Source organism: Nestor notabilis, unplaced genomic scaffold, assembly GCF_000696875.1.
Source record: "Nestor notabilis isolate BGI_N333 unplaced genomic scaffold, ASM69687v1 scaffold12467, whole genome shotgun sequence".
NCBI classification, from domain to species: domain Eukaryota; kingdom Metazoa; phylum Chordata; class Aves; order Psittaciformes; family Psittacidae; genus Nestor; species Nestor notabilis.
Window position 1 is genome coordinate 10,001 of NW_009937852.1, and position 27,871 is coordinate 37,871.

Genomic DNA, 27,871 nt, shown 5'->3' on the forward strand with positions numbered 1-27,871 from the left:
AAAGATTTTGACTGCTGTTGAGCAGTTGTCACAGTCTTAGAAAATTTGCAGCAGCAGACATGGAAATAACAGAGATAATCAGTAAGTACACCCTGGATTTTGATTACATTTGGAACTTCTTGATCACCTAGATGTTGAAGTAGCAGTAGCTGCAAGAAGGTAAGTTGTGTGCCAGCTGCTGCAGCTGAGCTTGAGTCTGTGCCTGTTAATCTTCCCAGATGACAGACCAGCATTTAAACTGTCATTCTGTCTCTGCAGCAGAAACAGTAGGAGTCAGATTTATACGTTGGCTTACTGCAGAGTAATATTTAAAACTCCTTATATCTGAATGAAAGCTTCTGCAAGCTATGTGCATATTGAAGGTTTGCTCTTCACAGTACTGGTTAATGATTAGTTCAGAGTAGAGCTGTAAAGGTAACTGCATTTCTGCATTCCAGTTTGAAGGGTGGGGAACTGAGCACAAGCTGCCTAGTGTCAGACACAGATTAAGAAAGGGTTTTACCCTGCTTCTAGTTGACATAGGTTGAAATAATCTCCCGATAGTCCTGAGCTGGAATCTGATATGAAACAGTCTGGAGCCTCCCTGAAACTGCACCACACACAAAATAATTTAATCATAATGATGTGGTGCAAATGCATTTCCTTTGCCTTTGACCTCAACAGATCTTACTGCTTCCATAGGAACCATTTATCTGAGCATGGACATGCAGTCATTTCAGTGGTGAGAAATGAAACTGGGAAACATTTTTTCTGTCACAGACATATTCAGCTATGCGTGCCTATCTTATCTCTTAGTGTACTCCTGCTTGTTCAGACCTAGGTTAAGAACTTAATCAGAAATGCTGAAATCCATGCCAGGAAATAAAATACAACATTTAAGCACAGGGAACTCAAAAGATAAGAAACAGAGCACCAGTCCTGTGCTGCCTTGCAAAAAATGGGAAGGGAGATGAATTTAGGGCAGTGTGCTGTGCTACAGTTGAGAAGGCTGGCTTTAATTGTTTCTTTCCCACACTTTTTACATAATCTTGAGGAAGCCAAACTGTCAAAGGTGTCTAAACCCAAAGCTCCCTAGAGTGACTTCCAAAATCACCAAGGAGCTTAAATCTCTTATATCTCAACTAAAGATAAAAATTACTACTACACTGCAAGGTCGTAGGGGACCACAGCAGGGGAATGCTGTGTCTCTTCAGAGATAGCTTGTTGAGTAGTGGGAGGAGACGGGAATCTCAGATGCTTTTTCATTGCACATGATACCTGCTGAATCCTGCCTGAAATCACAGAGACTCTCTAAATGTCAGGACAGCTGACAAAAATCTCTTTTGCAGGCTTACACTCTCTTAACATCCACCCTGCACCCCTTTATGTATGAATTCAAACATCTGGGGCACTGAGGTTACTTCTTCACCTTTCTATTAACAGATGGTGCATTCATAGAACCATAGAATGGTTTGGGTTGGAAAGGAACTTAAGATCATCTAGTTCCAACCCCCCTGCCATGAGCAGGGACACCTTGCACTAAACCATGTTGCCCAAGGCTCTGTCCAGCCTGGCCTTGAACACCGCCAGGGTTGGAGCATTCACAGCTTCTTTGGGCAACCTATTCCAGTGCCTCACCACCCTCACTGTGAAGAGCTTCTTCCTTACAACTAACCTGAACTTCCCGTTTAAGTTTAAAGCCATTACCCCTTGTCCTACCACTAGAGTCCCTAACGAAGAATCCCTCCCCAGCATCCTTATAGGCCCCCTTCAGATACTGGAAGGCTGCTCTGAGGTCTCCACGCAGCCTTCTCTTCTCCAGGCTGAACAGCCCCGACTTCCTCAGCCTGTCTTTGTACGGGAGGTGCTCCAGTCCTCTTATCGCCCTTCTCAAGGCCTGAAAGAGCAGCTATAGCTGGGTTTCTCAGGGAGCCACACAATAAAAGCAAAGCTGACGAGACAGAAAGGCAAAAGACAGATAAGCACACCAAGGGCAGAACTCAGATAATTGCTGGCTTAGCCACAGCATGCCCAAAACCTGAATGTCAAAATCTGTTTTTCACTGACCTTAAATTAGAAAAAGCAACAATAAGCATAATCTGATCATCATCATAACTGTCCATTCAATTCTCCTTGAATCTGCACTGTGAAACTACACGAGCCTGAATTGCTTATTTATCCTCTTGTTTTACAGCAGCATCACCCCACTGGTGCCAAGTTGAAGTCTGAAGTATATCTGTCTGTTAAAGACAGTTTGGGTTAGGTCAAAGAACGTTTAGCCTGTACCAGTTGTATCTGCTTCCGATTCTGGAAGACTTCAGCTCAGTCAACTGCATACATGCCGGAAATAAAACAAATCAAAAGTCCATGACAACTCTACATAAATACAAAACGCGACCTCATTTATTGTAGCTTCTTACACATTAATTTTCTCAACATCCACTGGGAAAGCCTAATGGGGTACATGCTGCAGGAAATCACATCAGTGATTCTCTCTCCAGAGTAGTCTTTTCTGCCTCAGTCTCTTCAGAATCATGTGGATAAGAAGTATAATTGAGGGCTAAGAATCCAGACTGCTGTATGGAACGAGATTGTAAACAATTAATGATGACCTGCCCTTTGCACTGTAAGCTTCCCTTTTTTTGTACACACTGCAAGTTGAACAAGCTTTGTAAAGAAAACACATCCTACAGCTGCACAGACTTAATGCTAACTGCATTGAACTTACCATACGGCTGTTTCTTCACTTTAAAAAGAATATATACACACACCCACCTATTTTATGTATATGTAGAAGAAAGCTACTTCATAAATTCAATGGAAAAATACATGTAAAAGCTTTTTATAAAACTGGCACACTATTATTTTCACTCTAATGAAAGTATTAATGAAAGACAGACACACAGAGAAACACACATACCTAACGTCCAGTGCTTGTCTAAATCCTGAAAAGAAAATCTGGTCTTTGGTATTACTAAACAGAGTTAGTTGCTAGTGTCTAAAGCATCTACAGTCCCATCTTACAGCCTTCTACTCCTCCCTCTCTGATTGTGTATGCTTATGACCATTTTGCACAGGTTTTGCTGGCTGCAAGTTTCCCCAGTAGTTTACAGCCAGGCAGGGAAACAAAACAGCCAGACGTGTAGTGTCTTCCTTCAAGGGCTCAATCCAACCTTCACTGAATTAAATTGAAAATTTTCCACTGCCTTTATTTGGACTGAATGTTATATAAAATACTTAAATTGATTTGCTGTCAAAGCAATGGCCACCCAGCAGTAAAAACTAACTGTAACCAACGAACAAACCATGGAACCCCTATGGCAGTACCTCTGTCACCCAGTTGGGTCAAGTCATAAGAAATGGACATGGCTTTTTGAAGCAGTAAGGGAAAACCACACCACAATCTGCTTCTCCAGGAAACCTCTGTTATATATATGCACCTTGTTTCCTGTTGAATCTTCATTTAACCTGTCTCATACCTTCAAACTGGTGCAAAACTAGACTGAGAGGCAGTTTCCACAGTGGTACCCTTTAAGCTGCAGCATCAGAACAAATCAACCTTGCAGTGGAAGTCTCTTTTCTACATGCTTCTGGATCAATGCAATCAATTGGCCATTATGGGAGAAAGTGAAACACGCAGCAGACGTAAGATAAAGTGAAAAATACATGCCTGTCAGCTGCTGACAAATGCCACAGAGCTATTTGTTTCCAATGCTCATCCTCTCCATTCAAAATAAAGACATAAGGTAACCTTGTTAGTATCAAAATGTTAGCTAGTGATATTTCCAATGGCAAAACTGTACCTCTGATCCATAGTGCCTGAAAACGCTCATAGAGACACTGAATATCAAAAAACCTTCAGGTTACATCTGTGGACTGAATGCATGCCCTTGTTACAAAGAGGTGCACACAGATTTTGGTACATTACCCGAACAAGTTTTGCTGTACTGTTTTCTGTCCTTCAAGGAATATTGTGTTTGTCGCAAACCTTGTGTAATTTTGTTTTAGACAAGAAACAAGAGAGCAGGTTTAGAACTGATGCCTATGAGTCTCTACAAATGTCCTGGAAGAAAAAGACATCAGAAATCCTTGTCCCAGCCTGAAAGTTCATCTGGAGGGGTTCCCTCTTCAGGTGGATAGCTGTCAAAGTAGCTGTAATCAGTTGGTCCAGACAACTAGGACATTAAAAACACAAACAGAACTTAGTTTCAGAAAGCAACTTTTGAAAATACTCCCCATTGATTAGGCATAATTTTTATGGCTACCAGTGGAAGAATGAAAGGCTGACTGAGGATGACTTCTGTCAATGGATGCAATTCCTCATTTTAAACCACCAGTAATTAAGTTGTACAACAGAACAATAGCATTAGCTTCCTTAAAACCACTCCCCAAATACTATCAAATCCTAGATTTTGCCCAAAGCCCTATAAAGTCAATAAGAAAACTGCGCCACTCTGCATACAATTTTGATTCAGATTTGTTTAAGACCAAATCAATACTCATGGGGCAGCTACTCAAAGCAGATCTCAATTGGTTTTTGTTCCAAACTGTATTCAAAGTGAGTTTCAAATTCTTTACCCTTTTTTCATTTTAGGGCACAGACAAGTGGGCTGTTTAAAATAGGAAGCTTATAGAAGGATGTTCTGTAACTCAATAATAAGAGAATATAGAAATTTTCACTCTGCACAGTAATGTGAACACTGCATCTTAATAATGTGCCTGTTACTGAGGAAAACAGTTTTTTTCAGTATTTGTTTCTGACCAGACACTATTTATTCTAGTAATGGTGAAAATACAATGCAAAGTACACAGGCAGAATCATATGTCCATTATTTAACTGAATTTAAGTAATATATCACTTGCTGTCTCTCTTTCGTTCCATTTTCACTAAAAATGACAAGCTATGATAACTCCAATGCATCCCTGAGAAATCTCACTTTTTATGTTGTAGACAAGCACCTTTATGTTAAAGCATTATGATATTGAAAGCCAAAGCCAATACCTCTCTTTTTAAAGGTGATATTAATTTCCTCACTTTCAGACCATCCCAGTTAAAACCACTCAACCACCTGATTAAAAAGAAATGAGAGACAGACAGGGAGAGACCAAGAGAGAAAGATTGTTTTCTGTCATTATTCTATTAGCAGTTGAAAAATATGTGAACAAGGGTTATAAGGCTTTTTTTTTCGTTACAACTTCTGTCCATGTGACAACACAGTTGTTAGAAGGAGGAAACTTGAGCACTGCCATTGTCATACAAGGGAGTGGTAGCAGGGGGAGCTTCAGGACCACCAGATACATTGCATCTCCTTTCTACAGAAGTGCCAAAACGACAGGCAGGTTAATGTACGTGTAAGCACAGTCATGCAAAGATATGCATCCCCTTGGATTTCCACCCTCTTTTAACAGCACGAGGAGGGGACAAGCAGAGAAGTCAAAGAGCTTCTTTTTCCAAGCACAAACAGCTTAGAACAGGCTTAGAAACAACTCAGATAAAAAGGAGGAAATGTTTAATCCACAGAGGAGTTTCTTCAGTAGAAGAAAGATGACAAAACCCTAATATTGTTCTGAAGCTCTTAACTACCATTCTTAAAGAGCAACTAATAGTTACTGGTTATTAGTTTGGAGGTTATTGGTTTGGAGGTCTGAAAGGCACATGCTGAACTGGCATCGATTTCTCTGGGAACTGAATTAAACTCCTACACCGGCAACCTGAGACGAAACCAGTAAACAACAAGATGTTCCCAGATAATCATGCTGAGGATTTATGTTTATATTGTTGCCTGCCTTAGCCACAAATACACTTAATAGCAACAGAGATGCAATTTGCCTGGAAGTGCCTGGAGCTTTATGGGTTCACTGGAGAAATTAAACCCCAAATTGTCTTGGCAGCCTCTTTCACTTACCTATGCTTCTTAATGTCATTAATTCCATTCCTCAGATTGCCTAACCTTTCTGTAGGGTTTTGCCTTAAAAAAGAATAAGGATTATTATTTTTTAAAATATTCTTTTAATTTTTTTAAAGAGCATTTATAGGTCCTAACTGCTTGCGTTTAAGTTACAGAGGGATGAAGCCTGCACACAACACGTGGTCTTATGAGGAGACATAATGAGGTGTTGCTCACCGCTCCTTTCTTTTGAAGATGGAGAAACCTTCCAGGAAGCTAAAGCGGTGTCACTGTGCTGTGAGCAGCACAGTAGGAAATCAACTGGTTGAATTATAGTTGCGCACCTTTTTTTTTTTTTTTTTTTCTCTCGGCCAGCAGGTCTGGTCTTGAGTCACAAAAGGATGCAGGCCAACATTTACAGCTACAAAGATCCTTTCAATCCCGCTGCACAAACATGGTGTGTACTGTTCTGGTGCCATGGATGCCACTGGATCTGGGGGTTCAAAGTCAGCAGTGCCGCCAGCCACAAGTTGTGCATGCTGCTGTGCACTAATGCTTCTGATTTATGCCGGCCCTTTTGACATACCACCTTTTTGCACATTTTCAAGTGGGCTCAAGTCAGTCTTTTAAGTGCCCCACCCCTTCTGAAGGGGTTAGATGCCTAAGTCATTTTGGGAGCAATTTTTAAAACACCGTGTTTGATAACAAAGTTAAATTCTTTAGCTTTTTCCTCACTCCAGACTTAACAACTTTCCCCTAAGATATGTTTCAAAAATAATTTACAGGTACAGAGAAAGAACAGAGCCTGCATTTGTAGAAGATGCCTCTGCAGACTATGAGGTATGACACACAGTTCACAGTGACATGCAAGTTCACTAAATGTAATCAGAACAGACTGTGCTAGGCATAATGCTTTTAAAAGAAGTTGTCAGGAATTCAACACGCTAGTCTGGATCTTAAATTGCTCCATCTATCTATACCCAGGCTCTGCCACAAAGTGCCCCTCCTACCTGCAGAGTCTGCGGATCAAATCCTCAGGCCGCCTTGTTATTACCTTAGGAAAATCCAGCTTTTCAATGCCTTTGAGAATCAAATTATATGTCGTCATTTGATCGGCCCCAGAGAATGGTGGACTAGAAAAAGAAAGCAACACTGATAAATAGGATGACTGGCAAGAGCGGATATGGGCATTTCTCATCAAAGCAAATATTTGAGAGCATGGAAAACCCCCACCTTCCTAGTTTTACAACCTTCAGCCTTTCAGTCTGTTAAAGATATTAGAAAAGTTTGAAGCTGAGAAGCTGCCTGTAGGTACCAGGGAAAATGAATGCTCTTATGTGTCCCTCTGAGACAGGCTGGCAGCCTAAGTCAGAGAAGCTTCCACGTTGTACTACCACTGAACATCCACAAAGAATTGTCATGCAAGTGTGCACGGAGGCAAAGAATGAGCCCTGCTTACAGTTCATCCACCCCACTGTATCACATCATCTACTAAAGGGGAAAGGAACAGTCTGCTGTCAGCTGTTCCTCACAGGAAACATCATCAGCAGTTAAAGGGGCTCTACACCAGCCACTTACAGCCAGTGTCTGGCTCCTTTCTTGGATGGATAAACCAAAATTGCAAACGACTCCTACACTTTGTGGTGTTTCTGAAATGATGGAAGATAAGACACGCATAAGAGGCAATAAGAAGTATTTTGCAGGTCATTCCTGTTTACTGATGGGAAAACCCCTGAACTTTTTATTTTAAAAATAAATAAATTAGAAAAAAAATCTACAAATGAAGTAAGAACTTGGAGTAGGAGGCACTTACCTGCCAGTAAGGAGTTCATACACAAGAATCCCAAGGGACCAAAAATCCACACTGAAGTCATGGCCCTTACTCAAAATGACTTCAGGGGCAACATACTCAGGGGTTCCACAAAACGTCCAGGTTTTCTGCCCTGATCCAATCTTCTTTGCAAATCCAAAATCAACCTGATCAAAATCAACATACACTGCATAATGCAGAGGTGTTTTGCACTGGGAAACCTTAAGGACTTAATTGCTTCCTCACCTTTTGAAAAGATCTCAGAGTTGCCAGTGTAGAGCTAAAACAATTACACAGTGTTGTGAAGGAGAAAGAAGTAATTCCACTGGGTTGCTGAATGTTATAGAACAGATTCATTTATTCTCATGAGTAATTTCCTGAATTATTTTCCTTTTGGATAGAACAACCTATGCTTTTCTTGAGGACTCATGATGTACAGCCCATGGAAAATGGCTCATTATCCTCCAAGTGGATATTTCAAGCTCTTTGAAGGGTATTCTCTTTGTGCTTTCCACAGTAGGACCTATGATTGCTTAAAGGCTGGACAGGAAGGTGATTCTGCACTTGGGAAATGTGGTTCCTGCCTCTACATTAAGATTGGCTGCTGGGAGAAATTATTTTTGCTGCTTATGCTGTGGAAACAGCCTTCAGAAGCTGCAAATCCTGTTTGTCTATGGCTTGTAATGCCTTTGTTTCTCACTGTGCAATGAGTAGCCTGCCCTCTTTTCCAATGAAGTATAAGGGTTATTAAACTCTGGGATCCTGATACTATAATTACATGCTATCTATTTAAATTCCCCTGCAAGGGAACAGGATACAGGCACAAAGAATAACATTACAAAAGGGTTACATCTTACCAGTTTTATATATCCTTCAGCATCCAAAATTAAATTTTCTGGCTTCAGGTCTCTGTAGATAATGCCTATGTGATGTAGATAGTCAAAAGCCTCTGTCACACACCCAACACAGAACTTTGTAGTGGCTTCATCAAAGCTGCCCCTGGAACAGAAATAACCATTGTCCTTGCAGACCATTAACTTCTAAAAAGGCCCCGCTCATTAAACAGATAACATACATACACCCAGAACATTAACAGCTTTTTTGCACTGACATTCAGTACATCACTCATGTAGTTGAAAGCTGAACTAAATGTCTTTTTATCGGGCAGCCCTTGAATACAGAACCTACTCAGCACACATATGGAGCTGACTGGTTTTAAAGGACAAGGTTCCACTTTGTTTGCTGTTACCTGTCTCTCAGCAAGCTCCACAATTCCCCTCCAAGGCAAGCCTCCAGTAGCATGTACACATATTTACTATCTTTGAATGTGCGATATAGTCTGTAGAGACAAATGGCAGCAATTTAGGAAAAGCAAAATAAAATACAAGACTTCAATGTCTCTTCTCCAGCACTCAGATATGCTAAACCTCATTCTTAATAATGCTGACCATGGGTCAACTGGGGGTCAGCTTTCAAGGAAACCTTATGGTCAACTTACTTTACAATGAATGGAGAACATATCTGCTCGAGGATTTTCTTCTCAGAATAGATATGCTCTTGTTGTTTGGTGTCCACTACGAGTTTCTTTTTTATACGCTTCATAGCAAAAGCCATGTTCTCATTTTTCACTTTAACCTGTGAACAGAGATGATGAGTACATGTGAGACAAAGAAAGGATGTTTACTGTTCTGTTCTCAATAGGTACAGTGACATCCATCTTTTTCAACACAGCACAGGACTGAAACTGATGCCTGTAATGTGGGACAAACTCCAGATTTTCTGCAGAACTGTTCTGTATGATTTTAAGTCAAGCATCAGATCTTTTTAGTGTCCCAGTGTCCACTTGTAAAATGAAACATTCTCTGTGGTCATTTTATGTATACAAAATAGCAGCAGTTTGGATAAGTACTATATTTTAAAGATCCTAATTTCAATTTAAGATTTCTAAACAGTAGCATAATACAAAAGAACAAAAAGCAGAGGCAGTTTATGAAGAACGCTTACAAATGTTTTTGTGTTATATTGAAATATTATCCAGTATGCAATAAAAAGATGGAAGTTAAAACAGGGCTTCCAGGAAACCAAAGAAACAGCTATCAGCGTTCTTCAACTGGCTGAGAATTCAATTTTTAGTTTCCCGTTCAGGTGATGCTGTAGAATTTCCAAGCTGGCAGTCAATGTGGAAATTTGTTTTGTGAAGCATGAATCAAAATAAAACAACTGATGGTCTAACTACTGTAAAGGATTATTGACTTCACTAAAATCACAGTCTCCTTTAATTTGCCATTATCTTCAGCAGCCTGCAGAAGAAGAGTTCACATTTTTCTTTATGCTCTCCCCTGAGACCGCTACTCAGCCAGAGAGTAGAATCTAAGACTTTCGTCTAATGAGGCTCTTTGCATCCTAGAAACACAGTTGTTCATGCTGCTGAATACAACTCAAAAGAGCCGTTACAAATCGTTGGAAATTTCAAAGTCAGTGCAGCTCAGAGCTAGATTACACTGGTTATAGTTGCTGTGGGGCATACCCAAGTAATTCTAACAGCACAAACTGACTATATGATGCTGGAGATTACTTCAGGTCCAAAGAGAATCTTGGGAAAAATCTTGCAATTCAGGGAACACAGTGCAAGTAGGTACATCTGCAAACTCCACACACAAACTGATGAATATATGTCTAGTGACCAGGAAGATATTTCTAACAGCAGGAGACGAAGGCATGCAAGAATAGATTTTTTTTTTCTTTGAACATCGAAGTCCAACAAGTATTTTTAAACTATGCATTGCTTTATACAGAATTACCTCTGTCTGAGAGGCCCAATTATGCAGAATATTAAAATCTTTCATATTTTGCAACAGTTAAATCAATCATTAAGACAGAAAACTACTTAAATATGTTTAAAACAAACTCTTACAAGCTCAACCCTTCCGAACCCACCAACACCCAGAGTTGTGACAACTTCTAAATTCTGGAATGGGGAAGGAGGGAACTGGGCTACTTTTTCCTTCAGCTCTATCATCTCCAAAGACACGTCTTTGGCCAACTGTCCACAGAAGGATCTTCCTCTGCATTAAGGAAAATTAACATAGGTTAATGCATTCCTTGCCAGCAACCTGTATCACAGTACTCTAATACTCCTATAAAAAAATGAAAGAAATGAAAGAAAAACCTTCTTAATTCTTCACAGAATCTTAATTTTATTTTATGCAGAAGCATTGTCTTTCTGGACATCCTATTAGAAGTAAATTAGAAGCGAAATGCTACTGAAGTTCACTGAGTACAATCAATGGCATTTTTATCAAGAGCTGATTAGGTTCCCAATTACAGTCAGCTACAAAACTTGGGACACTCCAAATTAAAGAACCAATTCCCGAAGGAGTGTGTACCAGTTCCAGTAGAATGATCAGAAATAAAAATGCAGCTATATCTGTAAATGGAAGAAAATCATACTCTGCTACTCTCCCAGTAGTGCTCAGGTTGAAATCAGAGGCAGATAAAACTAGAAATGCAGTCCAGAGCTAAAAGCAAACTCTTTAACAGTACCATCCCTACATGAAACATTAAAAATAAATGGTTTCTTTTATGTCTGCTTATTTCCATTTGAAATGGCAATTAGTCTTTTGTACAGTAACACAGTTTCATTAACTTAATCAGGAGCTGTCCTTTAGGGGTTTTGCCAGTCAAAGAATTTACTATCAGAATGCAAGAAATTATTTGAGCACACTTTCCTTTCTTTTCTGTGCTCAGTTTTCTTGGGATAGAGCGAATTCTTGGTTTACAGTCAATGTGCTGAGATTATATGCAATTTTTGTTCAGAAAAAAAATATTATTGGACTTCATAAGCATATCCGGTTATTATTATGCTGATTGCTATCATTCCTAGGGGTCCTGTCTCCATCAACCAACATCCATGATTTTACTTACACATCTACCACTTTTTTTTTTTATGATTACCTGCTAAAGATGTGCCTAACAAATGATCTGACTTACTTTGCATGTCGCTTTTCATCCGCTCGGGCCAGATTAGCCACATAACCTTCCAGGTAAGTCTGGAGCTCCTCGTAAGTTCCAACAGTTTGATTAAATGTCCTAAAACCCCAAACAAAACAGCATAAACCACTGAACGTGCAGTGGAAAGATGAAAACCCCAGTATCTGTGTTGCTGCTCCAAGGCTTTACATTGCCTCTAAGTCATGACCCAGGCTGAGCTTTATGCTATCACTTTGACAGTACACATTTTAAGACCTTTGAAGAGGCTGAAGTACTGATGTTAGTTTGCTGAAGGATAGGGGGAGAGAGTACCTGATTTCCTCAGGTCATTTCATGTTACAATTGAATAATTAGGAGCAGGCTGGGTGTACTTCGACTTCCAGGTGCGCTACAGTTATTAAGTGTGGTTCCACCATCCCTATCACAGGAACCAGCTTAGCATGAGTTCACTCTATCAGTCCTTCCATTCCAAAGGGAATGTACCTAGGGCTCAAGTGATCAAAATAATCTGTGCCTTTTCATACGTAAGTAACAGTACTGTGGGAAGAATAAACTATTTCACTGGGAAGGGATGTACAACAATCATGTAGTCCAACTGTCTTACCGACTGGTTATGCTGTGCTTGATGCACACCAGGATGTGGTTTGCCCTCTTGGCTGCCAGGGCACATTGCTGACTCACCTGGAGCCTGCTGTCAGCCAGCACCCCCAGATGAGGTTCTGCAGGGCTGCTCTCCAGCCACTCCTCTCCCAGTTTATACTTGTGCCTGACATTACTCTGTCCCAGAAGCAGAATCTGGCACTTGGACTTGTTAAATTTCACATCGTTAAGGACTGTCCAATGCTCTGGATCTAGATCCCTCTGCAAAGTGTCTTGTTCCTCAAGAGAGTCAACAGCACCTTCCAGTTTGGTATAATCAGCAAACTTGCTAATGGTGCATTTGACTCCTGCATACAGACCATTGATAAAGATACTGAACAGAATACCACTTTGCCTGCCCTGCATATCTCTCCTGAACAGCCGGTAGCTTTTTTCATCCCAGCATTCCAACTGTGGGATTTGTTCCCCCAACTCTCACTAATACCAATAATAGCTCTGGGAACTGACCAGTGCTTCCAGTTCATCCTGTTTTGTTTCTCATACTGTATGCCACCCTCAGGCAGTGCCATGCCAACTCTTGATTTATCTACTGCAATCCTGTTGGTATCCCCTTCCCCTAGAATGCACCAGCTTTGGCATGCTTCTCTGCAACCTATTTAAACAAGCTAAAGAAAAGAAGAGGACAATGCATTCACAGATGAAGATGCCATTTCCTAAGTAGGGGTAGAATCCTGGTCCTCAGTAGGAGACCTTTTGGGATTCAGCAAGGAAAAGCATGGCGGCTTTACGTATTTCAGGTAATCATCCATACAGCCAGCTTTGAGAAATACAGGTTTGCTGTTTCACTTTCCACTGGGAGCTTCCTTTCTTATATCTTCCGTCTGTTCCATTCTTTTCCACTTTAGGAAGTGTAAAATTGGCCTTTACCTAATACGCCCAGGAATGTGGCTGCATGTCCCCCTCAACAAAAGGACATCCCAGAACCAGGGACACCAGGGGATTTTGTTGTTCCCTGAGCCAATGAATAGCACTTAACAAATGTGAAACCTCAGCACCACAAGGAGAGAAAGAAAAGAGTAACTCTGAACTACTCTCAAGCTTCTACGCTCCTGTACCTTCTGTCAGCCGCTCTTCATGAAGGCTTTGTCTAAATCACAGCCACAGCTCAGTATTCCAAAAGCATAACCACTCATTCAGTATTCATTTAAGGAAACTTCCGTTTTGTCTACAGTGAAGTCACATCTTATTGTTAACTTACTGAAAGAGGATGCCTTTCATTAAACTGTAGCATGATACTTACTCTCTGTCTATAACGAGGCACTCCACACTGTATTCATCTGCAATAACATTTGCTGATCTGACATCATCACTAAGAATTGAAACAGAAAAAGTGAGAAGCATATAAGAATCCTCAAAGTACCACGCACTCTACTCATGGAGGGTCACAGCTGCCGTAAGTGGAGCTCCTCAAAGGCCTCTGCAGCCTGTGTATAGATTAGTATTGCTGAACCAAGTGCATGATTATAGCATTTTACTAGCCATTCTTATTGTCTAGCACAGTATTTTTTCCAGTTTCAATAGGGTTTGGATCATGACTTCCTTTAGCAACTTTCCAAGAATTTAGGATGAAATGTAATTAGCATTACATCTAGTAGTAAATCAGGATTTACTACTGATTTCTGAAACGATTCTCAGATATAAAACATCTTAAAGACCAAAAGATCCCTACTCAATTACCCACATAAACATGTGCTATATATTTGGTCATATCTTCTCTGTACTCCTTTTCTCTGTTTCTTACGATCATGAGCATCATCTTGGAAATAACACCTCAGTCCAGTAATTATGGTACCCATCCAGACTAGGAGTCATGTAGAGCCTGGCACAAGGTTTCATCACAGCTTTTACTGAAATATAAACTATAAGCAACAATGCCAGCATTTGACTTTTTCAGGGAAAACCAAAGGTAGATGACAGTGTGTAAATTCAAGTTCTCTCTACAAAAACCAAAACATTAAGACAAATTCAGTCATTGCCTTCCTCTGCTGACCTTACAATCAAAGCAAAGATTGTAATAAAAATAGCCATGTGCTGTATAATCTGACACATAGTGACAAGTCAATTGAAATGCTATATATACATTGTGAATCAGACAATGTGAACGAACCTAATGAGAGCCTTTTCTCCAAAGTAATCTCCTTTATGGAGATTTTTAATCAGCTGAGGCTGCGAGTGATCTGCAGTGCTCTGGGTAACTATCACCTGGAAAGTACAGGAACAAAAATTCAGCAAGGAAAGTTTCGAAGTATTCCATGGTTCCCCCTTCCCTTCTGACTATTTCATAAATGTCTTAAACTCAGTAATGATGCAGAAGGAGTTACAAATGTATATAATTCCTCCCTCCTCTCAAAAATTAAAACCATCAAACATTCTACGATTCTACAACTCCCTGATATTTGCTGAGATGGAAAAATTAATATGTTCAGTTACTGCCCACCCCCAACATTTCTCCTCTTACCTTTTAAAACAGAGCAAAACGAATTACATTTTAATGAAAAACTTAAAAGTACTTCAGTTCTCACAGTGGGCAGGCATCTGTCGTGGTTCATATGAGCTTTTTCTCTTCTCAGCTAAACATACAGCCTCCAGAGACATTAACTAACATTTCCTGTCATGAAATTCCACTTCCACAGTAGCACACATTCTGCTGATGCCACAATCATTAGTAAAAACGAAATCAGAATATCTCCAGACACAGACACGCTTTGGAAACTGAAAACCCTATTGCAAGTTTATTGGAGAAAATTCTCCTGATTTGATTCTTTAGAGTCCTGTGTCTGCCTCCAATATAACAGCTGATGGATAAAGGCTGCTGCTTTACTCCTCCGGGAGGAGGAACAGACCCTGAGTTACCTAGAAGGCCATTCTCCATTAAACCTAGGACTCCATTATTTCTTAGACATTTCACAAGTCTATAGCTTGCCCATCAGATATTGAAACATTGAGGAGAAGACATAGGATCAAATCTCATTTACAAAAAATTGACGTTACATCTCTGCGTCAGTGTCATGATGCTTCGGGACATACTTTAATTATATTATAATTAGAAATGTATAACACGAGTTCATTGTAAAATTAGGCTTCCTGAATCTCTGAAACACTGCTCCAGGCTTTTATCACAGTGCTGTGAACTTAACAGCATCCTCAAAAACTCTCTGCACAGATTTTACTGTAGACCAAAGACCACATCCTTCAAGGTAGCTTTTGAAATACAGGTGTATGTTTATGTTATTTTGTAAGTTAGGTTTATTACATCTTACCTTTCCTTTTGCTATTATAAAGAAGGTATTGCCTTCTTCTCCTTCCCGAATAACATAATCTCCCTTGTCATAGTACTCCTGTTGTGGGGGATGGGGGGTAAAGACAGAGACAATATTGTTCAGTATATGATTAGCATCTTTGAAAATTCTGATTACTATGCAGAGTTTTAATGCATCTGGATGTTCCAGTGATGTTTAACTTCCTATCTCCTGCATATGCTGCATTCTGTAATATGCAGTCATTCCCTGTATAAAGCATGGTGGCTGATCTGTAACATATCTTAATGCAGAAGCATGTTATTCATTAAAAAAAAAAAAAAAAAATAAATATTAACACTGGTATCATCCTTATGAAGCAGGGGAAAATGAGGGAAAAAAAATACATAAAAAGCTCTTAAAAGACTTCTAGATCAAAATCCATTTCCAAAAGTAATTCTGGGCTCAGCACCTCAGTGGGAATGCCTAAATTATCTGTTGCAAGCTACCAAAACACCAACTTTCCTGTGTCTGCTGAGGAACCATGCCTTCATTGTTAAACTTTCAATCAAACATTTTTCCATGTTAACTTTCAGCTTTGTAATCTCTTTCTCATAAATACTCCTTAGTTTTTCTCCTCCGAGTGTTTCATCTTAACAAAGGCTACATTATAGATCCTCTTATCTACTTGCTTGATTCCTTCCATGTTAAAGATGTAACGAACTTTTATGACAATAAATGTTATTATTTGCTGCCAACCTGGAATTCCACTCCAACAACTTCAAATCCACCATCAGACTAATCATTAAATCTTGGTGTTTTGAAAGCTTACTGCATACTGCTTAGAAAAACTTAACAGTATCTTACCACCTCCAGGCAGTCCATGATCTTGGTTAATTTATCTTCAGGTAAGTTTTTCAGTAGGGACACGCTTCCAGAAAACAGAAATACAAAACAAAACCAAGCAGAAAAAGCAAACAACAAAAGTAATTGTCATTAATACTTTTTTAGTGATCTCTTCTCATCTATACAATTTGTACAACCATGTTTTATAATTAGCAAAACTGGTGGTGCTATACAAAACACATAATATACAACTAAATCTTAATTTGGAAGGTTCAAGCATTCTCATCTTGTTTTTCAGATAAACAGAACTCATACAAATTACAAATGTGGCAAACATTGTTCAGTTTGTAAATCATCTACTTTGTATTTCAGTAGGGTAAAAAACTCTAGTGGGCACATGGGCTGATTTCAAAACAGTCATACAGAATCCATTAATTGCAAAACCAAGACATTATAATAACCCAGTAACATATTTTCCAATGCACTCCAGAGACTGCAAAATCAGAGGAAGGTAACACCCTCAGTACTACTTGAACAACTATTAAAAGAGAATCCAAGTACAGTGATGACTTAGTGAACTTGCTGGAAGAAAGGGAAAACCTCCCATCCTAAGTACTCAGACTTGTAAAAGCTAGGAAATCATAGAGGTCTCCAGCTACTCAGGCTCAGCTAAGAAATATTTATAGAAATCAAAGGTGGAAATGGATGCAAAAATACACAGGATATTCTATGCATGGCCAGGCCTGAGGTCTCAATTTGAAGCCAAACCAGAATGGTCATTCTTTGTTAAAGAAAGAAAATATGAAATCAGCTAATTATGGTTTGGAACCTCTAATTTGACCTTCTTCTTAAGGAAAAGCACTGTACTACTCTGTGTTCCCTGCAGGAGGGAGAATTATTCTACTCTGCAGATTTCCTAGTAATTTATATTGGTTTGTAAATTGAGACACGCAGTTCTCATACTCAAGTCTCCAAGGGATGAGGAATATTGCTTAATCTACTCCAGCAGCAAATTAACTTCTAGCTGGAGGATTTATTTAATTCTATTTATTTAATATCTTGTTTTAACTTCTAGCCCTGTTACCTTCCTATACATTTGTTCCATTACTTAAAAGCATTCAAGAACCTATTACTGTTTCCTAATCTAATACAGGGTAAAAACAATCAAAATGAGAAACAATCAAAATGAGAAGAAAGATTTTATGAATCTTCAAAAGAAAAATGAAAAGAGTTAAGTACTGAGGCTTTTGAGGCCCTTTGCATTAAGACCACTTCTTTCTCTTTGTAAGACAGACTCAGTATTGTACACCTTAAGAAGAAGCTGAAACCAGTATTAGAAGTAGAAATGCATTACAGTTACCTTCTAAGGAAGTTTCTGTATTGCTCTTGTCTTGTTTGTGCTGTCACTCTCATGATATTTTGAAACACTTCTCTGTCCAATGCCCATGTTTTAACATTGGTGATTGCTTAAGAAAACAAAAACCAGTAACAAAATCAACAATGCTTCCAAAGAGTGTGATGGAAGATATTACAGTGTCAGGTCATGATACTAGTCAGACTAGCTCTTTCAAAATGCCCAAGGCCAAATTTTAAAATATCCAGCACCTACTGCAATTGGACTTGTAAAAGAATTTCAACTCCCACATAAATAATGCCCCCTGAAGTAAGGCACAGGTTTCCAAATGATTCCTCCACAGAGCACTTTCCATGCAACTCCACAGGCTGAGTAACCTTGAAAACCTCGCCATTTACTATGAGCACAAACAGGGCTGAGTACCTGTGAAGATCTACTTTTAATCATGGACAGTCATTGCACTCAAAAGCTGCAATGTAACGTGCAAAGGAGCTTATCTGAAAGAAACAAAAATTTGGCCGAAGTTTTTATCATTTATAAGATAAATGTTGAATAATATGTCTTGGACCCATTTCTAACATTACATGCAAATGTTTGTGAGATATGCAGTAAGACAGAAATAACAGAGGTCAAGAAACACATTTCATTTAATCCTGTGATCCTCACACAATTTTCCTCCAATGTAGCCATTTTGTAAGGGAATACAGAGTAATCAAAACATTAATCATTATCTTTCGAGAGGTAATCAAAATATTAATACAGTAAGCATGCATAAGATCCAGCATCAAAGGTGCAAACCATCAAGCAGCCTCTATGTGCAATCACTGACACAACAAAACACGTTCCACTTTTTAATTTAAGCAAAATAAGATGATTCTGTTCAATTTAATATCTTCTTTTAAAAGATGCTCTACCATATTCAGCAATTTTCCTTCTGCCATAAGAAAGAACAAAGCTGTTTTCTCTGGGATTAAAGGAAAGCTACAGAAAAAAAATAGAGCAATTGATCTCCTCAATTTATCATGAACACAGAATAATTTCTACAGGAAAGAAAAATGCCAGGTTTAAAATAATGACAGTCATTGCTCTTTGTACTTAACCCTGATATATGCATATGCTCTTAACTGCCATTTATCAAAATAACTCGAAAATAGTTTTGGATGTTGGAAGGGAGAACAAAGGTATTGCTTTGGTTTTGTTTTCCTCCTTAATAACATCTTTCAGTTTACTTTTCGTGAAGAAAATACAGCAAGTATCCAAGATATTGTGAATGCTTTTCCTGTATCTTGCACCTTAACTAAATAAAACAATTATATAGCTAGAAAAGCACCTGTAATCTCAAAGATGAGATAGAGAAATTTAGAAACATAGAAGTAAATCACATTCCCAGTTTCAAACACAGCTATTGCTTGTAAACATGCTGCTGTGTAGCAGCAGCCATTGAAATGCTCTCTGTCTGAAGTCCTTCACTTGTCAGTTTTCAAAGACTTCAGGTGAAGAATGTCTCTTGATCCAGCATCAAGAAAGAGTTTTCACATGCATATTTACTAATCGTGCTCATTTATAGCATTGTACCTGCTCTTCCTTCACAACGAGAAATACAGGAAAGCTACTGGGGAGGGGGAAGGGGCAAGCTTCTGCAGGGAATTTAAGTAATCAAACACAATTTCTTGTTCATAATTGGACAGCTCTTGTCCATAATTGTCGTACCTCAAAACCAGTTAAATGTTAACAGAGGTCTAAAGCAGCATGACATCTTACTATGCAGAAATGCTACTTTATAATGCTAATACTATATAGCAAGCAAAAAAGGAAAATAGGGAACACATTCAAGAAGATCAGTGTGCTGGTAAAAAAATATTCACATTATTGATGCTGTTCTGTTTATCAGGCAACAACAAAAACAGATTAGATGCAGTAACTTCCATCTGCACAGCCATCAATGATTAAGTGCTTAAACTGGGTGCAGGAAGAAAGACCAGAAGCTTTTAAAGCAAACAACTTCTTGTTTTATTCAATTTGTTCATTTTTAAGTCAAAAGGTACTCTTCATAATTACTGGTGGTTCAAAGTTCCTACAGATTTAGACAAGAACAGAAACTAGGCTTTAAACACAATTTTTATGGAATGGTGGAGGGGGAAAATTAAGATTTTTATCATATTTGGTCACTTACTGGACTGTCACAGAATAATTATGGCAGGTTAGAAAAGGAATTAAATGGTACTTAATGGATGAATACCAGTTTTATGCTGGAAGAGGCATACATGTGTCAGAGAAATACTTAACAACTCCATTGTGGTCTGCTGGTAGACACAAAGCAAAAGCCAGTATTTGCCTCAGAGAAGGAGCACATCTCACCTAAAAGTTTTACCTCTCCCACTACCACATTTGAGATCAAACTGAAATCTCCTGAGTGCCAGTCACAAATACCAGGTGCAAATGGATCTTGACAAGACTCAGTAACTTAATGATACAGAACTAAACGTACGACAGCAACTAATTCCTACATATTTTATTTCCTCTTGAATAACACTTTATCTGCTCTATTAAAAACACCACGGTTTCAAATTAACTGTAATTTCAGCCTCAGAGTTGCATTTGACACAAGAAAGAACATTAGAGCCAAAGACCACCGCTCCTACTGAATCATTCAACGTTAAAACATAATCCTTCCATAGCAGTTAGTTTGGCACAGATGTGGCTAAACGGCAGACTTTGGAAATGCCTTATTGTTTATCAAAGGTCATGACAGAGAGGGAATTATATTCATGGCATAGTGTTAGAGTTCCCAAGCAGAAAGAATTCAAGAAAGGAAAGATGAGCTTACTGTAGGTAATCAGGGCATGCAGACATGTATTAACTGAAAACTTCAAAGACAATCTGGACAAAACAAGGACCTCACAAAAATACATAGTTTTCCTTTCAACCATGTTGCTGTAATAAACCTTAGGTACCTTTCACAGAGGCTGTCCGTGTGCAGTTGTATAAAATGGCTAGTTCACCAAATGCTGTCCACACAGGTATTGAGGAGAGTAGTTTACCAGACTGCCCTCTGTCAAAAATCATCAGGATAACAGGCATTAAAATTGAGCTCAACTGCACAGAGTGAAGAGAAAACAAAACAACATTCTGGCTTTGCCACTCTCTGGAAGGAATAGGAGCAGCAATTGCAAACAGTGCTTTGAAACACATGTACAAACCAGTAGAGGTTTGTGGGGTTTTTTGGGGCTTACTTTGTTGGGGTTTTGGGGGAGAGGGGTGGTTGTTTTTTGATTTAGTTTGGTTTTGTTTTGTTCTTTTTTTTAATGTATTGCTGATCTACAAATCTGCTCTGAAAGGGAAGGAAAGCTGAGAGAAACCCTTCGATGTTAAAAGGCCATGGAAAACAGCTATTCTAAATCCTGATGGCATAAACCTTTGCTACAACAAAACAGTACAGGTTCAGATAGCCTACTGTGCTGCAGACAAACAAGTCTTAAAACAGTGAACACAGGAAGAATTATTCCCGAGGTGTGCCTGTTTATACACATGTATATGTATATATGTGCAGAATGCAAAGAAGAGGACAGAAAAATGAAAAGCACATTAAATCTTCAAGAAATCGTCCTTGAGCCTTACTACAGACCTAGCAAAAGTCAAAGAAAGTCTGAATTTCTTCATAGATTATGGCCCAAAAAAGCCTTCCCTTAAACATGTTCTGAAAGGTTAGCCCTCTTCTCTCAAAGACACCCATTGACTCCTCAAAAAGAGGTCTCATGTGCCAGAAAAATTTCTATGTGCACAACTTCCTCGTATTTCATCTGTTTTCCAAAACGTTATCATTTTGTCTAGCAAGGATATGACTAACACATTGCAAATCCTGCCTCCTCTTTCTCCCTGCACCATCTATGTTATCCTAACACAGCGACCATCAATCACACGAAGCAAGAAGCCAGAAGATGTGCTTTCCAAAAATCTGTCATTTGAGATTTGAGTGCAAGCACAGTGGCAGTCAGCACAGATGACTCTACTGCAGTGAGATTACTTCAGACCTGCTGTCAGTATTTAAGGAAAGTCTTCTTATCCAAAGGCTTTGTTGTTGTTGCGGCTCTTTTGAAAACCAAACAGACCTCTAATCTTTGAGAATAATAAACTCAGACCTCATCTTGCAATTTCCCATACACAGAAAACTGGTATAAGCTCTAACGAATGTTGAAAAGTAAGTTTATTTCAGAAGCAGCTTCATCATTGAACAATTTTCTGTATTTTAAAGTGTACTTGCTCTTCCTTTGGCTATAGCTACACCAGAATGGATTTGCTGACCTCTAGGCTTTCAGAAATGAAAGATGCCATGAAATAGCATTAAATCAAGTTTCAAGTTTCTAAGGCTCTTTTTGTTGCTCTCACTCTGTTTCATAAAACTCACAGGTAAAACTTGTAGGGACGGCAAAAATGATTTAGGAGCACAACCATCATCATTGTGGTCTCCTGCAAAGACTTCTAAATTACTCTCTTTTTTCTTGTGCTTGTGCACTGTATGAGTAAGCAGTATTCACCTTTGAGCACAAAAATGTGATTGCCTGGCTCTCCCTGTCTGATGACATAGCTGCCTTGCTGGAAGGTCCTTTCATACATACATTCCACCATATCTCGGATCTGGTGAGGCTCCAGTCTCTTCAAGAACTGGTTTTTATTCAGGGCATCTGTGATAAGTTTCTTCTCACTAGTTTTAAACAAACAAACAAATAAACAAGAGTTTAAAACACGCAGCATGGTTGGGATGTATTATGCACTAGGCATTCATTCCTCTCAAGATGTTTCCCCTTATTTCTAACACTTACATTACCAGTACCACTGACAAATGTTACAATACTTGCAATTAATATGCATACTCATTAGCAGCGCCATCCTATGGCCTATCTCCTCCTATGTGGCCCTGCCTGCAGAAAGCATTACCTTAGATATAAAAAAGCTCCCAGTAAAAGACATGCTCCCCAAAAAGTTTTGCACTGTTTCTCACCATATTCCTTCCACATTGCACAACTAAGGTATATACTCTTGCTTAGCTGAAAGAAAGAAATGTGAGAAGTATGCCTTCCCATTACACTGCCTCTACAGGAATGGCAACTTGGTATAAAATCAGGTCTACTTTTCTAACATTCTAATAGATTTTTCCTAATATCCAGCAAAAATATTACACCAATGATAGTAATAAGGTTAACGTCTACACCGATAGTACTAAGACCTCATCAAGAGTTTCTCCTTTGTGGTGAGGAAAGATATGAGGAAAGTACACAAAACCATGATTAACAGCTGCTGTTTTTTCTTAGCAGAATACTAGAAGACATTGGTGGTGGGAAAAACAAAGCAAGTTGTACCGCTTTTAGGAATTTTTAGGGTATAATCAGAAGTAAAAATGTAACGCAAGGGCTTGTGGATATAAGTATGCAGCCATAAATGCTGACCTTCTTGCTTTCTGAAATTCAGTGTATACATTGTATCACACTTTGGTGATGCTATAGCAAACTATATCCATTCTGAGTTGTTTCGTTAAAAAATCTTTAGAGAAGCTTCTATCCATAAAAGACAGTGGTTGGATTTTTAAGAAGAAAATGTGGAAAAATCAACAGTGGTTAAATCCACTAACCAACCAAGACAAAGCTGGCTATACATAGGTACATACTGGGCAATCTATGAGTTCTGATTGACTTGGGTATGTTCTAGGTCAAGGGCTTCCTACAAAGCAGTGCCTTGAATCCATGCCAGAGTGAATGCAGTTAAACAACTGCTGCGCTGATGGAGCTTTTATGGACCTACTGATTAGTTTTACTTTACTGCTGAAGTGAAAGATAAATTCTGCCTTCAAGTCCTGTTCCTAATGTGCATGTGTAAGGAAGCTGTGTAACAAAATGAACAGCCTAACAAATTTCTGAGGCATTTAAAGTTCACTTTTGCTTGTATTCATAAAGCAATGCATGGTTACAATCAAAACTAGGTTATATGGGAAAACCTCCTGAAGAATATCCAGGAATGAACAATCAGTTAAGACAATTTAGGTAGACTTACAATGTTACTAGCCATATAATGACTGAAAATAAGTAAAGGTGATGGAATGTGGCAAGAAAAATAAAATTGAGTAGCTATGGTGAACACTGTGTATAGAAATAGAGATAATAGCTTCTGCTGAAAACAAGAGGGTTATTAGAATATAAGCTCTAACTTTGTTTTTGCTAAAAACAACCTTGCTTATTTAATTCACCCTAGCCTGATCATGCATACAATGCTGCAATTAAATATAGCAATGGCTCATAAACTGATACTTAAAATGAGCACTGAAGCTTCCAGAACTACAGGAGACTATGCTGATTTAAGAAAATGCAGTTGGCCACAGAGTGAAGGACACATGAATATCATAATCGTGGCTCAGGCTCTTGAATCAGTTGCTTGCTCATTTCACGGGAATCCAGCACAATATCTATCTAACAGCTGTGTATCTGTTGTTTCCTCAGTTTCTCCTATACTTGTCCCCCTTTTGCAAACTGCTGCTGAAAATAACTAGATGTCCTGAAAGGACAGAAGACGTTTAATCCTGTACTCGTGCCAGTCACCGTCCTGATGAAGGCTAAAAAGCGGGTGCACATCTCCACACAACTGGTCTGGTGTTGAGGTATTTCTTGGACCCGCCACTAGTAGAACTTTCCTTCATTGCCTTCGGCCAGCTCAGCTATTAGCATCCTTCTCCAGGCTTTGCTCCCCTCCCTGCTGTTAGCTCTGGTGGAAATGTTCCCCCTGACCCTTTCAATACATTCCCAGTAAACCCCTAGAAACAACTTGACACTCTAAGAAGGGCTTTTTGTGAACAGGATTGGGAATTTAGTCCCATCATAAGATAGTCATCTCACAGGTACAAGGATACAACATATACTTTACAGAGCAATGCTGTCTCTTAGTATATGTTTCTGCTACTAATGGGAGATTTTTGGTTATGTGCTGTCTTTGACTGGGAAAAGACATCAATGTCAAGTCTCAAGATAGTTCTTCCCCAACAAATAACTGCTGATAACAGAACCAAGTCACGATCCTGAGCCCATGATGGGAAGGGACTTGATACAGGCAGCTTAAATTCTGAGGGTGGTGATAGCATGCTCTGGAAGGGCACAAAAATGGTGAACCAGGTCATAGAGATACTGAAACACATAGATTCTGCAATCAAGAACTACTGAAAGCTTCTAAAACTGTCATTAAAATAATTCATGCTGAGATACTCAAAAGTGTGGCACTTAACCTCCTGCTAAATGAATAGCACAAAATTGTGACGTTTTAGGAATGTTTCTAAAAGGGACTGGTAACACTCCAGACTCAATGCAAATTCAGGAATACAGCATGGAGCTTCTCCTCCTTCTGAAATATCTCCTTTCACAACTGTGGAGTAACACAGGTAAGGAAACCTTCTAGCATTCGGTTGTCTCACTAGCAGGTCATGGTGGCTTAAGCAAGTGCAAGTGTAGCACAGGCTTACCTGAGCAGCACAGTAGTGCTGTGTCTAAATCAGTTTTGTAGTGTTTTCTTAGCTTCTGTTTGCTTCCAGAACATTTGGAAGATCAAATGACCTTCCACTACTGCATCAAAAGGTGTATCTGACCCCACCCAAGAAGTCTGAGCAAGTCCTTTCACTATTACTTGATCTGTTGGAGAATGCATAAATTCTTCCCGCTGTAACTATAACGTATGTTGATTTACAAACAGAATCACAGAGAAGCTGGAAATGGTGGGGAAGAAAGGGAAGGATGGCATGCTCTTACTGCCACTGCAGTGCACGCTTAAGCAGTCAGTTGTTTCAGGGGAGTAAATATCTGAATAAATTTAGGAGTGGTGTGTTCTGAATTGCTATGAATCTATGGGAGCCTCAGCAGTACAATCTCTGAACCACATTGTAACAGATGAAAGGAAGGGAATGGAAGAGAGCTGCTCCTTTATCCTGTTATGCTACACTGAATGTTTTAGAAAAACAAGAGGTATGGAATGCAACAAGAAAAAAGGAAAATTTCTAGCTCTGCTTCTATTGCGTGATCAGCATTACATTTAGATTACTTAAACTGCAATATTTGGTTTTGTTCTGAATGGCAAAGCCTGTGCTGCACTTAGCTAATCAACTGACTCTTCTCTTTGCTTCACTCCTCAGTGCTGTTACAATTCCATCTCTGAAAGCACCCTAGAAAACCACCTGGTGGACTGCAGTACAATGACCATGTCAAGGAGAAGACAGGTAATTACAAATAAAACACTCCTAAAGCAACTACTTAAACTGCCCAGGTACTTGTGATAAAATGTTAATACAATTCCTTTACTCTGGAAATCATTGCTAACTGAAGATTTCAGCTCGTTATGGTGATGCTATAGCATGCTGGTGACTCAGGCAGCTTTTCTGTTTCACAAGACAGCCTTTAATGTGCAATGATGGACATGATGGAGGAGACATCTGATAACTCTCAGGTCTACCACAGTATAGACTCATGAACCATGAATTCTTAACAGGGTAATAAAGCTCTCCACAAATCTGAAGCACTTAAGATGCTGGCTGAAGCCCAGAGAGATTCTGGCTACCAGCATGCTAAAACAGATACTCAGGTTATGTCTACACTGCAAGGTAAAAGAGGGTCTAAGGTATGTTTAAAGATACCAGTCTGGTATCTCTGTTCACAAGGTCAGCTGTGATCACAGACATTTCTGGCTCTTGCAGAGGCTAGAAGTGTACTCAAAGAAGAAGAAGTAAAACCAGGTTCGTACATGATGACTCTCAGATGCTGGGCAGGAGGCAAAAGGAAGCTGCTAAGAGGATAACATATAAAACATTTCGTATTTCACACCAGACTGATCTGGAACTGAGCTGACAAACTTCGTACACAGCTCAGAATCTGTGTCCATACTGCATCTGGAAAAGCTGAGCTGGGGCCACCTCCTTCCCAAAGCCGTCCATGCTATAAGAATCTGAAACATATGAAGGCATCCAGCCTTCTGCTCATCAGTGCTCCAGAGTATATCTTAAACTGCAAGCACTAGGTGAATCCAGACCTGAGAAGTTTAGGTTCTGCTTTGCTGGCAGTAAAGACAAATCCCAAAGATACTTATTATAGGCATCTCTCCTCAACTAAAACACAGAAGCTACCCACCACTCTTCATCTGAAGTCTGTGGGACACAGATGATTCTTGCTTAAAGTTACACACAAACTCAGCCAGTGCCCAACTACCAGTGGCAAAGGCTATATATAAAGGATGGATACTTTAATCTTGATTTATCTTAAGGAGAGGATATCATTGTGATAACATTTATAACTCTGTAACTCAAGCATATAATGCCCCTGAAATGAGCTCACCTGGAATCCTTTCGGACTGCTGCTTTCTCCAAGGAGAACATAGCTTGCCTGTTCAAATCATACAGCCGTGTCGTTGGCTCTGCAGATACACCTTCCTTGGCTCCTCTTCTCCTGTCGGCAGATACTTGAATCCTGGAAGCTGCTTTAAAAGGAGAAGGCTGAAGAGAGTGCTCTCCTTGAGTGCTAACAACATCCTGCAGCTTGTTCAACTGTATACACTTGCTGTGAAGCTCCTTGGTGAGTTCTGCTATGACCTTAGCCTGCATAGCCAGCTGTTCCTGAAGCTCAGCAACATGACTTTGACCCTCTTGCAACTCTTGATCTTTTCTCTTCAGTTCCTTTTCCAGTTCAAGCACCCTGCTGCAAAGAACATCAGCTTGCTCACTGGTCACATTGATGCCTAGTTCTGGGTCCAAAAACTTACGGTTGCCAGCACAGCCAATAGCGAGGTTTGCCACATGTCTGTCTTTTTGCCTCAGGTGCTTGGGTTTCACTAATCCGTTCCCCATTTTGTCCAGAGACCTAGGTGAAAAAATAAATTGGTAGTTTTCTTTCATTCACCAACAAGAAGAAAATAAAATTTAAAAAAATCATAGAATGGTAATGAATTCAGTATTTAACCAGCAGCTGAATTTGAGATATACAACTATAGTAAACATAGTTGATTACTTTCCTCCTTTCAGTCCTGATAACCAGAGAAGGACAAAGCAAAGAGGTAAGTAGGTGGTGGATACAAAGCAAAGGATCTGATGGTT

At 39.3% G+C, this 27,871-nt stretch overlaps 1 protein-coding gene across 5 annotated transcripts; it reads right to left on the reverse strand.

Moving 5' to 3' along the window:
- Window positions 1-3,840: 3,840 nt before the first annotated feature.
- PRKG2 (protein kinase, cGMP-dependent, type II) lies at window positions 3,841-27,625 on the reverse strand. Of its 5 annotated transcripts, none has more exons than XM_010019047.1 (20): window positions 27,563-27,625; window positions 27,117-27,496; window positions 22,299-22,465; window positions 22,235-22,254; window positions 20,718-20,808; window positions 17,770-17,875; window positions 16,431-16,494; window positions 15,588-15,665; window positions 14,435-14,529; window positions 13,568-13,636; window positions 11,668-11,766; window positions 10,676-10,742; window positions 9,176-9,312; window positions 8,927-9,016; window positions 8,535-8,676; window positions 7,681-7,844; window positions 6,878-7,000; window positions 5,886-5,948; window positions 4,982-5,048; window positions 3,841-4,154 (listed from the first exon to the last, which is right to left on the reverse strand). In XM_010019047.1, the coding sequence occupies exons 1-20, from the start codon at window positions 27,623-27,625 to the stop codon at window positions 4,059-4,061; spliced, it is 2,181 nt and encodes a 726-aa protein (XP_010017349.1). In that variant the 3' UTR covers window positions 3,841-4,058. The 5 variants fall into 5 exon arrangements, with proteins under 5 accessions (XP_010017349.1, XP_010017348.1, XP_010017345.1 ...); XM_010019046.1 differs by having other exon boundaries at window positions 10,592-10,742; XM_010019043.1 differs by lacking the exon at window positions 22,235-22,254 and adding an exon at window positions 21,201-21,216 and having other exon boundaries at window positions 10,592-10,742; window positions 20,718-20,815; window positions 27,117-27,625.
- Between the last annotated feature and the right edge of the window lie 246 nt (window positions 27,626-27,871).